This window comes from Podarcis melisellensis, assembly GCF_964234715.1.
Source record: "Podarcis melisellensis genome assembly, chromosome: 7".
In the NCBI taxonomy this organism is placed as follows: domain Eukaryota; kingdom Metazoa; phylum Chordata; class Lepidosauria; order Squamata; family Lacertidae; genus Podarcis; species Podarcis melisellensis.
Genome location: NC_138539.1, coordinates 88,364,678 through 88,379,136, shown reverse-complemented (window position 1 = coordinate 88,379,136; position 14,459 = coordinate 88,364,678). Strand labels below are relative to the sequence as shown.

At 46.2% G+C, this 14,459-nt stretch overlaps 2 protein-coding genes and 1 long non-coding RNA gene across 4 annotated transcripts; 2 read left to right on the top strand and 1 right to left on the bottom strand.

Moving 5' to 3' along the window:
* The first annotated feature begins 1,302 nt into the window (after positions 1-1,302).
* Positions 1,303-4,874, top strand: LOC309373623. The gene is made up of 2 exons (XR_014170104.1): positions 1,303-2,969; positions 3,336-4,874. It is a non-coding gene; the product is annotated as an uncharacterized lncRNA (long non-coding RNA).
* On the bottom strand, positions 3,383-10,143 carry TADA2B (transcriptional adaptor 2B). 2 transcript variants are annotated; one of them, XR_014170075.1, is made up of 3 exons: positions 9,827-10,143; positions 6,785-8,814; positions 3,383-6,748 (listed from the first exon to the last, which is right to left on the bottom strand). XR_014170075.1 is itself a non-coding variant. In XM_081917866.1 (2 exons), exons 1-2 carry the CDS (start codon positions 10,094-10,096, stop codon positions 7,822-7,824), a joined length of 1,263 nt encoding a protein of 420 aa, XP_081773992.1. In that variant the 5' UTR covers positions 10,097-10,143; the 3' UTR covers positions 3,383-7,821. The 2 variants fall into 2 exon arrangements, 1 of the variants encoding a protein (XP_081773992.1); XM_081917866.1 differs by having other exon boundaries at positions 3,383-8,814.
* Positions 10,144-10,488: 345 nt separating this feature from the next.
* Positions 10,489-13,529, top strand: CFAP184 (cilia and flagella associated protein 184; the record flags this gene model as incomplete). Its single annotated transcript, XM_081920013.1, has 2 exons — positions 10,489-11,574; positions 12,917-13,529. The coding sequence occupies 2 exons, from the start codon at positions 10,489-10,491 to the stop codon at positions 13,460-13,462; spliced, it is 1,632 nt and encodes a 543-aa protein (XP_081776139.1). The 3' UTR covers positions 13,463-13,529.
* Positions 13,530-14,459: the final 930 nt, after the last annotated feature.

Here is a 14,459-nt window from a genome sequence, read left to right as displayed (position 1 = left end):
ACAAAACTTTTTTATTAACTTAGGTTGATGACTTGTACCAGTCTCCTGAACTATACAGCATAAAGTTAAAGTTTTGGAGGGAGGGGAGTAGTTTTCCAGTTAATGAGTTTGATTTGGATAGTGGATAAACCTGCAAAGGAAAAATGTCACTAGTAAGTACTGGGTGGTGATTTACGGTGACAGGCCTTTTTAATTGTTCACTTCTTGAGCAAGCAAGCCGAAGTGCTGAAGTATCAAACCAAGGAAACAAGTGAGTTAAGCAATGAAGCAACTAGAGGGTAAGTACCACCACATACTTGTTTAATTCAAGTATCTTAAACTAATTCAAGTATCTTAAACTAATAGGAGCTAAAACCTAGGGATGGAAAGTCTGTAGATAATATAGTTTCATCTCTTCCTGTTAACGAGAATTGATTAAGCCCACGAGTTGAGCTACATTTCTTTCTGTATTGTGCTTTTTTCCAAATAAGGTCTACTTTACCTAATTGGCTGCATCAACAGCTGGGGAAGCTTAGCCAGGGCAATAAATTTGGAACAATCTAATGAGGGAGTGTGCTCCAAAAGTGAGAGGGAGCTCTAGTGATGAAACATCAAGTTATACAGTGGTACCTCAGGTTACATACGCTTCAGGTTACAGACTCTGCTAACCCAGAAATATTGCTTCAGGTTAAGAACTTTGCTTCAGGATGAAAACAGAAATTGTGCTCTGGCGGCATGGCAGCAGCAGGAGGCCCCATTAGCTAAAGTGGTGCTTCAGGTTAAGAACAGTTTCAGGTTAAGTACGGACCTCCGGAATGAATTAAGTACTTAACCTGAAGTACCACTGTAGTAACAAAGCAAGTTAAGCAGTAGTGTGAGGTTGACACAGTGAAGAGGTCATGACAGATTGCTCTGTCACTCTCTTTAGTGACCTAACAAAACCCAAGCTCCCAAGTAAACTACCTCAGTAAACAACAGCAAAGGATATTCAAGTGGAGAGCCAGCAGGGTTGTGGGGGGATATCCAGTGTGTCACAAGTGTGACAATGCATACTGCTTATCAGGAAAGGTACCATCCGGGCTAAGAGAAATGTAGTATAATTAATGAGCGATGTCAAGGAAACTGTTAGAAGCAAGGCGGCTTCCTTCAGAAAGTGGACGTCTAGTCCAAAAAGGAACAAGAGGGAACACAAACTTTGCCCAAAAAAATGCACGCAGATAAGGGATGCAAAAAAGAATTCAATACAGTTGGTGCCTCAACCCAAGGCACCACTGTATTGAATTCTTTTTTGCATCCCTTATCTGTGTGCATTTTTTTGTACTTAATTTGTTCCGGAGGTCCGTTCTTAACCTGAAACTGTTCTTAACCTGAAGCACCATTAATGGGGCCTCCCGCTGCTGCTGCGCCTCCGGAGCACTCATCCTGAAGCAAAGTTCTTAACCCAAGGTACTATTTCTGGCTTAGCAGAGTCTGTAACCTGAAGCGTATGTAACCTGAAGCATATGTAACCCGAGGTACCACTGTAATCATATTGCTAAAAACTTGGAAAACTAACCACAGCTTTTAGAAAATGCAGCAGAAGCAAGAAACCAGGTAGGGAGGTGTTTAGACCTTTGGATAACAAGAGAGTAAAAAGTGTGCTGAAGGAGAAAAAAGAGACTACAGAGAAGCTGAATGAAATATTTGCATCGGTTTTCAGAGAGATGTAGGGCAAACAAATCGAGGAAAACAATGATTACAAGATGCTTACGTTTTAAGCCTTATTAACAAATGAAAAATAAAAACAAATCACCAGGTGATCTAGTTGACATTGTGTACTTCGGACTTTTAAAAGCTTTTGCCAAAGTTCCTCACCAAGGATTCCTGAGTAAGTTTAGCAGTCATGGAATAGGAAAGGTTATCTTACGGTTCAGTAACTAGTTAAGAAACAGGAAGCATGCTAGGAATCAGTGGGTAGTTCTTCCAGTGGAGGAATGTAGAAAGTGGAATCTCCCCGCCCCCAAAGATCAGTGTTGAGACATTTGCTTTTTAACTTGTTCATATGTGATCTGGAGGTTGGGATGAGCAGTGCGGAAGCCAAATTTACTAATGATACTGAATTGTTCAGGAGGGCTAAAACAACAAAAGATTGTGAGGAGCTCTGAAACCAGGTGAAAGACAGTTATGGTATATGGCAAATTCAGTTAAATGTAAGCAAGTTTAAAGTGATGCACAATGGGGCAAAAATAAAATCCTAATTTTGCATATATGAGGTTGAGGTCTGAACTGGCTAACTAGGAAAGAGATCTAGGGGTTGCAATAGATAGCTCATTGAACTCAATTCGTGGCAGCTGTGAATTGAATTCAGTCTTGGGCATCTTTAGGAAAGGGACTGCCAATATAATAATTTATGAGGTGACCACATTTAGAGTACTGTGTGCAATTCTTACTGCCTCACCTAAAAAAGGACAGTGCAGAGCTAGAAAAGGGCAACCAAAATGATCAACTGCCCATCCTTTGAGGAAATGTTATGACATCTGAGGCTGTTTAGTAAGAAAAGGCAAGTAAGGGTGAGGGCATGACAGAGGTGTGTGAGATTGTGCATCACCCAGAGAAAGTGGATCAGGAGAGGATTTTCTTCCTTTTTCTAGATCCAGGGTCATATAATGAAGCTGAAACAGTTAGCCAAAACTAAAAGCCAAGTCAAGCTTACCTGACATACACATTCAGGGCAGACAAAAGTACTTCTTCACAACAGCTTAGTTTGCAGTTTGCTGCCACAAGATAGAGTGATGGTCACCAACTTGGATGGCTTTAAAACAGGACTAGACAAATCCATGGAGGATGGAGCTATCAATTGCTACTAGCCTTGATGGCTATGTATGATCATCGTTGGGTGCAGTATGCTTCTATACCAGTTGCTGGGAACCACAAAGTCGGGAAAGTGTATGGCCTGCTTGGTCACTCTGAAAACAACATGCTGAATTAGATGGGCCTTTGGTCTGACGCAGGTGGCGCTGTGGGTTAAAGCCTCAGCGCCTAGGACTTGCCGATCGAAAGGTCGGCGGTTCGAATCCCTGCGGCGGGGTGCGCTCCCGCTGCTCGGTCCCAGCGCCTGCCAACCTAGCAGTTCAAAAGCACCTCCGGGTGCAAGTAGATAAATAGGGACCGCTTACCAGCGGGAAGGTAAACGGCGTTTCCGTGTGCGGCTCTGGCTCGCCAGAGCAGCGATGTCACGCTGGCCACGTGACCCGGAAGTGTCTCCGGACAGCGCTGGTCCCTGGCCTCTTAAGTGAGATGGGCGCACAACCCCAGAGTCTGTCAAGACTGGCCCGTACGGGCAGGGGTACCTTTACCTTTACCTTGGTCTGACTCAGCAGGGCTCTTGTCTTAATTAGCTGCTGTTGTGGTTTTTTTTAATAAAAAAAAACAACAGAACTCAGATTTGTGCATTGACAGGCCTTTTAAATGTCAGATTAGATATTGCCATGCTTTTAATTTGTCCTTTAGTTGACACTCATGTCATACTCTACTCCCAGATGCATCTGCAAAAATTCCTCCTCACAGCCAACTGTGGTTTCCAAAGTTCTGCTGAACTCCAGACATACAAATCCATGCTTGAAACTGTTGTGAAAACCTCTTGAAGCTGCTCACTATTGTTATATGCTACTTGTTCTTTACGATAACTTTTGCACATGATGATGATCACAAAGACTGAATGCGTCTTTGTATATGAATGGGAATGCCCATCTAGGGCTAGCTGTAATATGTGATAGATTACCCGCAACTATAATGGAGCATAGCCTCTACTTTTAAACATGAAAACATACAGCCCCAAATGATGATACAGGAAGGGAGATGTGTATGGACTTCTAGCTTTTCCAGCTGCTTGGAGTTCCTAGCATGTGCAAAAACAAGTAGACATACCTCTCTCCTTCCCACAAGTCACAACTGCACAGCCAGAATATAGGCTTCTCAACTATATGGAGCGTGAAGATTACCATTTCTCCTGCATTGGTCAGAAGCCTGGGAATTGTGCTCTCTAGAAACTGGCTCAGCAGTTCCCATGGTGAATGAAATTATGGAGTCCTGCCAACATCATGTATGGAAAAGGAAATATATAGCATAGAGTAATAGCACCTATGTAGTAGTATATATTGCTTAAAAATGATTTGCCTCTCATGTGCACGGATACTTTATGCTGCATCCGATTAGAAAAGAGAGTGGCAAGAAATGAATTGACAATTGTAACATCCTTTCCCTTCAAATTGTGAACTGGCCTAAGAGTGTTAACTTGACACATGCCTGTGAAAAGTATGTCTGATGTCTTTCCTGAACTATTTCTGTCAGAGCACTTTTTCCATGGGTTCCATTCCCTTGTGGGTGATATTCAGGGAAGCACATGCTAATAGTAGGTACATCCAGAGCCAAAATGTAGGTATAGTCCGAGGTAGAAATGATTAGAACAGCCTTTGTATTATAGGCTGCATTCTAAGCCATGAAAAGGTCAGGGATTTTATCCTACAAAGTTGTACCATTAGTTAAAGGCTTGTGTCTGCACAATAGGACTCCTTCCTCTCCTCAGCAGATTCAGAGGCCCATGAGGAAAGGAAATCTCATTGGATAGGTGGAAGTCCTTGTGCTAATGGGATAACTTTGCTGGATATAGCATCCACCTCTTCTGGCTTGCAAGAGGCATCCTCCAAGTTCAAAAACACATTCCACCTAGAAAAAAAACACAAGGGTGTGTAGTATAATATTGGTGAGGTGTAGCCTGGGCAGTCTTGAGACCTGAATGTGAAGGCCTGGAGTTGCATTTGGCCCCTGCAGCTGAGGTTTCCACCCACAATAAGCATTAAAATCTCAATGTTTCTTTTAACTGTTAAAAGCTAATAAATAATTATGTGTTCCTTAAAGGTACCCCTGACTCTGGGGTTGCACGCTCATCTTGTTCTATAGGCCGAGGGAGCCGGCGTTTGTTTGCAGACATGTGGCCAGCATGACTAAGCCACTTCTGACATACCAGAGCAGCGCACCGAAACACTGTTTACCTTCCTGCCAGAGTGGTACCTATTTATCTACTTGCACTTTGACGTGCTTTCAAACTGCTAGGTGGGCAGGAGCTGGGACCGAACAACGGGAGCTCACTGTCGCGGAGATTCGAACCACCAACCTTCTGATTGGCGAGCCCTAGGTTCTGTGGTTTAGACCACAGTGCCACTGTGGTTCCTTACATGCCCATATTTCTCTATTAGATTTCAGTCACCCTTAAATAATTTTAATGAAACATTAGTTATATTAAAGTATTTATTCACTATAGTTTTGCTAAGAGGCTTTGCATGAATGTGAAAATGCCACACTGTAAAGACCTTTGCAGAAGTGTAATAAATATTAACACATTTAAAAATTGTTCAGATTATCAAATAAGTTATACTTAGCACCAGTTGCTCCTCTTAAGCAACATTAAAAGGGCTGCCAATGAAATATAAGGCTTACATCAACCTTGTCTAGCAGATGTATTAACATTCAGGAAGCTACAGTTATGGCACTAGAGCTAAATAAATACATTTAGATAGTGGCACTCATGTTAACAAAGTTTACCAGTTTTTTGAAGGGCAGGAATAACAAAACATGTCTGTCATTACTTAGGGTTAGTTGTGCTTCAGTCCTATTGGACTGACCTCTGGATGGAACAGTGCATTGACCATAAAACACTGCATAGTTTCTGACCAGAGTAGACTTATTGTCAAAAACAAAGTATCATAATTTAAAGTCACATATAAAATGAGAGAAAACCTTTGCTTTGTCAATCAGAAGATAACAAACTGAAAAAGAACACTATTGTTTCCTCAGTGACCTTTGTGCTATTTCTAGTCCATTAGTGGCTGGAAAGTGGAATGTGCAAGAGCTGCCGAGCTACCCATGTATACAGCTGAAAAAGAGTAGGGGTTAAACACCAGCACATGCAACAGCAGATAAATGGATCTATAGGTGCAGTAGAATGAGATAGCAAATGCCATGTCCTTTCTGAACACTGGATGTGTAAGGAGCCACGTATCAGTGACAGGTTTGTGCTATGCCTCCCTCTGATGTGTTATTCATTGCACTAGGGGGAGGTGACACATTTAAAATTGAATCCACCAGCTGGTGTGGTTTATAAAGTGGGACAATTCAGAATTTTGTGTAAGGTGTATATCAACTCTGAATTCACAGGAGTTTGAGGAATAATCTGTAATCCCGAATAGTTAAGATTCTGTAACTGTGTTAGTAAACCCCGGTCATCAAGGAAGCTGGTGGGGAAACCTACTTATGGTAGAGCTGCACATGAAGATCAGTGTTTTCAAGGCCCAGAGATGGTTTAGCAGGCCAGAAGCATCCCTTTAGCCCTAGGCATTATCACCACAAGCCAATGAAGCCTTTGATGTGGACAGGAGAGCTTGCAGAAGTGCTTTTAAAAAAACTTTTTCCATCTACACCATACAGGAAGCCGTTCTTTAGCCACAGCCCCACTTCATAAGTTTGTATAAAGGACAAGGCCCCTGGGCACACAGTCAACTGCCCTAGAATTGGAGAACTGAGAGAGACCATGAAGGTCATCTGGTTCAACCCCCTGCAGTGCAGGAACCTTTTGCCCAACATGAGGCAAATGAAGTTTCATGCTCTCCAGACTGAGCTATCCCAGACTGGATTGTGGTAACAGCAAAGTTATACTTTGTCCCAACAGCTGATAAATGAGCATTTGCATTTGACACGACCCTTTTCAAGCTTACTCTTTTGATAACTATGCTACCTGCTCCATTAAGAGGCAATTTGGCCTAAATCAGGCCTGCCTGCATAATTTGTAATCCAGGCAGCAGCTTAGAAAGCCTCAATATTTTTGCTTCTTGCCCAAGACTGAAAAACCAAGGAACCTGTTAAGATCCCACCCAGCTGTCATAGTTTCAAGTGGTGCAAACTTCCCATAAGCACATATTGTGACAGTGGATTCTACTGAGCCAGGCAGGTAGTGCCTATCGCCATGTAACGGATGTGTGTGTATGAGATTTCTACATGAATCCAGAGAAAACCTTTGTGCATGCAAAGATTCTTCACTCTGTGTCTTTAGTCACAGAAATAGTGTCATGTAGAGCTGCTGGCTAACCACTACATTCAGAATCACAATGCCAGTTACTTGCCAAAGACAAGTCATAGGTTTATATTCAGCTAGCTGGCGAAGCCAGTCTACTCTTAAAATTGCCATGTGTACACTCAAGCAAGTGAGCAGGTACCCTTTAATGCCCTCTTGAATTGCATTCATTATGCTCTTCTACTGTTGCAGCAAAATATATTGTTTTGGCAATGAACCATAGCTTATAGCTAAGGATCTTCACTAAAAATCTTAATTTCTCTGTGCTTTTGAAGTTTAGTACCTAGGATTTAGTAAAAGACACGTGCACCCCAATCCTATTCAAGTTTACTCAACAGCAAGTTCCTCTGAATTCAGTCAGATTTACTCCCCAAGTAAGTGTACAGAGGACTGCAGCTTCACTCTGCACTATGTCCGTAAAAAGCTGAAAGTCTCCCCCTCTCCACACAAATAGCTTCTACAGCAGAGGTGGATCTCAGTAACTACTGCCACATTTGCTATACTAGTCAAAGATAAGTGAGTCACATATCCCACAATTATTTTAAAAGCAATTTCCTCTTCTCAAGGAAGCTGTCTGGGTCGCAAAGTACGATCTAGCATTTGCATGATTCAATACAGAAGAATCCAGTTCACTTTAGGATTTTAAGCTTTTACAAGATAATCCTAGGTTTTAAGAAAAGGATAAGCAAGTGAAGTGACTATTAGTTCATACTATTTCAAGGGAGAAAGAACAAGATTCAAGAGGCATCCCTGGATATCCAACCACTTTCAGTTAAGAAGTTCAAAATCCTTTTCTTTAGTACCTTATCCAGGTAACTAGGAAGGCGACTTTTTGATGGAATGCCCTGCCTTTTTTGGAGATGATCTTTAATGATAATAGTTTTAACAGTCACGTAACGTGCTGGACTCAGATTAATAGAGCTACAAAGCACTTTCTCTCGGTCAGATAACAGTTCAAAGCCAGGTAAGTTTTCAATTGCTGCAAATTCCCCATCTTTACCATCTTCTTTCCCCCTCTTTGAAGTACCAATATTCTTATTTTCCTTCCTTTTCTCTCGTTTGTGTCTAGCTGCTTCATATTCTGCAGATTCTTCCATTTTTGTTATACCATTCCGCCGATATCGTTGTAGTTCCCTAATCTTGGTTCGAAGTACTTTCTCTTTGTGCAAGTTTTCAAAGAAATCATCAAACTCCTTGCAAGACATAAACTGATAGAGAGACCTTAATTTTAACCGCAGCTCTTTTTCTTCTTTTGTGATTTTGCGTTTTGATGGTTTTTCTTTATCTCTTCTGTCTTTGCCTAAAAAAGCAGGGACCAAGTTGTAGTCACGGGCAATGTTCTTTCGTCTCTGTCTCTCCTTCAGTTTTCTTACATACATGTCCACATGAGCTCTTTTTAATTCTATTTCGACATCATCATCATCATAGTTTACTGAAAGGCCACTGATTAGAGTCTCTGCATCTTGGTCATATTCAATCTCATAATCATCTCGAAGTGGCATATATCCCAGCTGCTGTTGTTCAGCCACTGATATATCTAGAGGTGGCAGAGGCATGGTCAGGCTAGGTGAAAGTGGGCCTCCAGTTGGGCAGGTGTGATCAGTCACTCTGTTGGGAATAACATCAGGGATGCAGGCCTTCCCAAGGTTACCATGTATATACATGCTTACATAGTGTTCCATCACTTCCTGAGGCGTTCGTGATGCTCCAACATGAGCAGCCATATCTTCCTAGAATAAAATTAAAATTAAATATATGAAGACCTTTAAAATTATATGATTATCCCTTATACAGTATGTAAGGTAAAGGGACCCCTGACCATTAGGTCCAGTCGTGACCAACTCTGGGGTTGCGGCGCTCATCTCGCTTTATTGGCCGAGGGAGCCGGCGTACAGCTTCCGGGTCATGTGGCCAGCATGACTAAGCCGCTTCTGGCGAACCAGAGCAGCGCATGGAAACGCCGTTTACCTTCCCGCCGGAGCGGTACCTATTTATCTACTTGCACTGACGTGCTTCAAACTGCTAGGTTGGTAGGAGCAGGGATTGAGCAACGGGAGCTCACCCCATCGTGGGGATTCGATCCACCAACCTTCTGATTGGCAAGTGCTAGGCTCTGTGGCTTAACCCACAGCGCCACCCACACCCCTATACAGTATGTAATAAATGTCAATTTCTAGATAAGAGCAGTGGCATTCCTTCATAAAGCTAGAGAGTAATATTTCACATTATAATACTTATAAATAGTGTTAATGAATGCTAGGGCTTGTTCATACCAAGGATTTACCCCAAACAGCAATGATAGTTTGTTATATGCACACACAAAGATCAAGTAGTTCCTGTTAGATCCATTCCTTTCCCCACAAATTCACATCTTGATACATGCACACTAAACTGAAGCTCTCTAAAAGAACAGTATTAAATGTATCCAATGGTGCCTTTTTTCTTGGGTTCTCAAACTGCCGCCAGGACCCTCTTGAGATGGCTGAAAATTACTCAGCCCACCAGTCATAACATAGTGACAGATGAAGTCCTAATCAGCTGACAAGTAATGGCATTTTCTAATGATATTTAAGCCATCTTTGGAAATTTTTAAATTCTTGGCCACAGAAAGCATGGCAAAGGGGTGAATGGCCCGGGACGCGAATGAGGCGGGGGGGGGGCGCCCAGGGAACGCGAGAAGAGCCCCTCCCGCGAGGGCGGGGAGGGCCGGAGCCCCGAGGGGGGGAGCGCCCTCTCCCTCACCCAGTTGCCGAAGCCGAACTGCTCGATGGCGTCCAGCAGGAGCTGCTCTTCGCGGCTGCTCCAGCCGCCCTCGGCCTCGGCGCCCCAGAGCGTGAAGCGCCCGCCGTCCACCAGCTGGTAGCCGTGCCAGCGCCGGTGAGGCCCGATCTCCGCGCCCGCCGAGAAGCACTCCGGGCACAGCTCGATGTCGGCGCACTCGGTGCAGCGGAAGCGCAGGGAGCTCACTTCGGCCAGGCAATACACGCAGTACTTCTTGCCCAGCTCCGCCATCTTGCTTCCCCCGCCCTCGGGAAAACAAAAAGGGGGGAGGGAGGCCGGCGCACAGCTGACGTGGGGAGACTGCGCCGGGGAAGAGGCTGGGCGGGCCCCGCCCCCGCCTGGCCACCTCCGCCTATCGGCGCCCAAGGCCGGCGCGGCCAATCGAGCTTCGAGGCTCGGCGTCGCGCTTCCTCTCGCCCCGCCGGTTGAGCGGCTCTCCCCTTCGCCTATCAGCAGCTCCGAGAGGCCGGTGGGCGTGGCCCAGGCGAGAGCGGCCAATCGAGTTTCGCAGCTTGGTCCGCGTTTCCCCTGGCAACCGCCGTGCCCGCCCACAGAGCGGTTGCTGTGGAGACGCGGAGACGCCGCTGCGCGGAGCCGGGGAAGCCATGGAGGAGACGGAGACCATGGAGGCGGCTGCCGAGGCCCCGCTGCCCCCGCCGGAGCCCCCGGAGGCGCCCCCTGAACCCGCGGAGGCGCCCCCGGGGGAGGCCGAGGGCCCGGAGGAAGCGCCCGCCTCGGGCCCCCAGGAGCCTGCGCCGGCGGACAGGGCCGAGGCCGAGCCGGGCGCGGAGGAGGCGGCGGCGGAGGCTGAGCCGGCGGGCGAAGGGGAGCCGCAGGAGCCGGGCTCGGAAGAGGCGCCCGGCCCGGAGGAAGCGAGCGAGGCCTCCGCGGGGGCGGAGCAGGAGGGCGCGGGCTCCGTGGGAGGGGGGCTGGAGGGGGAGGCGGAGAAGGAGGGCGGCGGCGAGGGGGAGGCGGAGGAAGGGGCCCCGCCTGACGCGGAGACCCAGGAGGCGCCCTCGGTGTCGGTGGCGCTGCCCAGCGAGGCCACCTTCGCGGCGGGAGAGCTGCTGGAGCCGCCTCCGCTGCAGACGGGCGTGGAGCTGGGGCGCCGCATCAGCCTGAGCCTGCGGGACCTGGAGCTGAGGCGGCCCAGCGGGCTGTCGCTGGAGGTGGGCAGCAGCGCCGGGAGCTGGGAGGCCGAGGAGGCGGCGGCGGCGCCGGCCGAGGAGACGGAGGAGCAGCGCGAGCGGCGCCGGGCCGAGGAGCAGCTCCGGCGGCAGGAGCTGGCCGAGCAGTACCGGCAGCTGGTGCTGGAGCGGGCGCGCCTGCAGCACTACAACGCCAAGCTGCAGAGCAAGCTGAGCGAGCTGCTGAACAAGGCCAAGAGCAAGGAGCGCGTCCGGCAGGAGCTGGAGCAGCACATCTCGGACAAGGAGCAGCGCTACAGCCGCTACCTGGCCATGCTGGAGGAGCTGCGCACCCAGCAGGCCGACGAGGCCGCCTGGTTCCAGAAGCAGATCGACGAGGCCCGCCTCTCCTGCAGCCAGAAGCTGGCCAAGGTCGAGAGCGCCTGGAAGGCCCACCAGGCCCTCAAGATGGAGGTGGCCGTGTACACGGTGGGGCGCCGGCTGGGGAGCAAGCAAGCCGCTGTCGACAGAGTGGGCCAGATCCAGGCCAGGGAGCAGAGCAAGGAAAGGGAGATGACGGAGGTGAGAGCTGACCGGAGAAGTCTGCCCAGACAGTCCAGCCATGGATTAGACCTGCTTCTCCCCCTCACCCAAACAAACTCCTCGGCCCCCTCCAGCCACCTCACTGGCAGGAGACTGTGGTGCAGCTAGTTAATTCTCCCCTGGAAGTTAGGGTCTTATCAGCTTAGGCAGTTTATTAATTCGGGTGTGATGCACAGTTAATATTTGCCCTCCCCTTCCATGCTTTAAAACTGCTTCTGCATTCCTGTTCCAGTGGAGGAGGGATAAGGCAATATGGTGTCCCCTCATCAGCCTCAGACAGCATAACCAACGGTTTGGGCTGATGGGACTCATAGTCCATCAACATGTGGAGGGCACAACATTGGCTACCCATGTAAGAGCAACGATACCAAAACCAAGTTGTAAACCCTGATAGTAATAGTACAGTGGTACCTCAGTTTATGAACAGCCCTTTAATGAACTATTTGGTTTACAAACTCCGCAAAACCAGAAGTAGTGTTCCGGTTTGCAAACTTTACCTCGGTCTACAAACAGAAGCCGAACGGTAGCAGGGCACCAGCAGCAGGAGGACTCATTAGGGAAAGCGCGCCTCGGTTTAAGAATGGATTTGGTTTAAGAACGGACTTCATGAAGAGATTAAGTTCGTAAACCGAGGTACCATTGTAGACAATTATAGGGCCACGGGTAAACAAGGAAATCCTATGTAGTTCTTTTCATCTCATGTGCTTAGGCTTATTATAGATAGAAACTTATGGTGATAAAAAAGTAAGCGGCAACTTCCTGAGCATCTTGTAGTCTGAACTATTTTAAAAGTCAATTTTATTGAGGTTTATTCATAGGTGTTACAGCTGGTAAAGACTGATCCAGAGTTCACATAAGCTCCCGACAGTTCCTATTCCAACTCCAATCACCTCCCATAATAGTTTCTCACCTGGAAGAGTTTCACCCCAAGTCAACTGTTCCACATACAGTCAATAGGGGAATTGTGGCTGCTTCTATTCCATTCCTCGAGTTCTTCAAATCTGCTTCGAGTTAAATCCTTTGGGTTGTACTCTAAGTAGCACTAAGCCTATGGTTCCATCCCAGCAAGGGTTTTCTCTCTTTTTGTAGGAAATGTATATTTGTGCATGTTGTAATTTCCATTTTTAACATTTTAACTTTCCACCATGCCTCTCCTACCTGCTCTGGGGTTTCCTTAAATTCCCTGGAACAGATTTGGGGGAAATGAGAGCTGTATGTGGAAGAGACAGGGGTGGGGGAAGTCGTGTGGTAGAGGTGATCCTTGCATTTGCACAACTTGGGTAGGATATCTGTAGACTCACTTCAGTTTTTATCATGTTAGGTTCGACTGGAAAATATAAAGCTGAAACACAGGATCCAAAAGCTTGATGCAAGTTTAAAAGCCATGGAAGAGTTAGCAGAAGGTCTGCACTTAATAGATTTTGAGCAACTGAAAATAGAGAACCAAACCTACAATGAAAAGATTGAAGAGCGCAATGAGGAGCTTATGAAGCTCCGGAAAAAGATAACCAACACAGTGCAAATTCTTACTCAAGTGAAGGAAAAACTGCAGTTTGTGGAAGCAGAGAATCATGGCCAAAGGTCTCAACTAATGGCAGTTGAGGCTTTAGTGGCCCAAAGGAGAGAGATTCTAACAAAGACTAAACAGGCTAGGGACAAATTGCGAATGGACAATCAGAGGCTGTACCAGAAGTGCGGCTTACTTGGGAATACGCTGCTGTTAAGGGACTTTGAAGAGAAGGTAACTGCTGCTGAAATGCTGAATGAAAGGCTGGAGGTACTGAAACGCCATCATGCTGCGATCTCCCTTACTTGCAAAGGGGTAAAGAAGAAAATCAGAGGGGTGACATCTTTTCTACCGCTTTAAACTTTATTTTAAATGTCAAAAAGAGCAAAGTAGAGTGTGCACTATAAAATATTACATTAAATAGCAATTAGTTGTTTGTCCTTAGAATCTTTGTTCCAGATATTGTTCCTCTTTCCAGAAGATAACAGTGCTTTAAAACCAAATCAATTTGTCCAACTGGCTTCCAACTGCCAGTTAAAAGTTTTCACCAACTGATAGTTGTGCTTAGTTTAATTACTTGCAAAAAGTAACAACTTGAAACTATCAGTGCCTTGATGTGAACATATTTTCAATCAACTCTTTAGATTCTCCACATCCTCTTTCTGGGCCAACTGCTGCCTTCTGCACATATACACCAAGCAGTGTGGTGGGTAACAAACCTTTGCAGTGGGTACAGGACCAAAGGGGGAAAAGGCCCACTGGTGGGATTTTGCAAGGGTTCCTTATCTTTGGACACATGGGTGGGCTTGGGATTTTCATGAAGTGTTGGTGTGCCACCACAAAATGGCTGTCCTTCAGCAGCAATCCTACACAAATTTACATAGCAATAAATTATTTTGTGTAACATTACGAGGTCAATATTTATTTGTAAGTTGCTGTAGGAGTCTGTCTTGGCTAAAGAATAGGATAAAAACATGGATAATGCTAATAGCAGCAAGTCATCCAGTGCCTGCCATGGTACACAACAGTTCAAGTGCATGGAAGGGAGAGCCAGATGCTTGGTTAAAAAAAACTTTTTAAAAGTCTTTAGAAAAATCTGCCTTGTGTGGGTGGAGAGCTTCATGGATGCTAGACCTATTGCTCAGGTGTGTAAGGTTTCTGAGGGTTGTGTGTGTTGTGCCTGAAAGATGTTGATCGATGACACCCAGAATGCAGAAGGTTCTTAGTGACCAAGTAAATCAGTCTTTCCCAATCAGGGGCCACATGGTCCCATGGTTTAAGCCCCCCAGGATATTCCAAGGGGGGCTTAAAATCATCCTTTTTTATGTAATTTTTTATTGGTTTTTCCACAATTAAT

Excerpts from the sequence above, each read along its gene's own strand:
- TADA2B (XM_081917866.1), bottom strand. The coding sequence starts at position 10,096 with ATGGCGGAGCTGGGCAAGAAGTACTGCGTGTATTGCCTGGCCGAAGTG. Across the intron at positions 8,815-9,826 it reads AGTTCGGCTTCGGCAACTGG|GAAGATATGGCTGCTCATGT; the intron begins GTGAGGGAGAGG and ends ATTTTATTCTAG.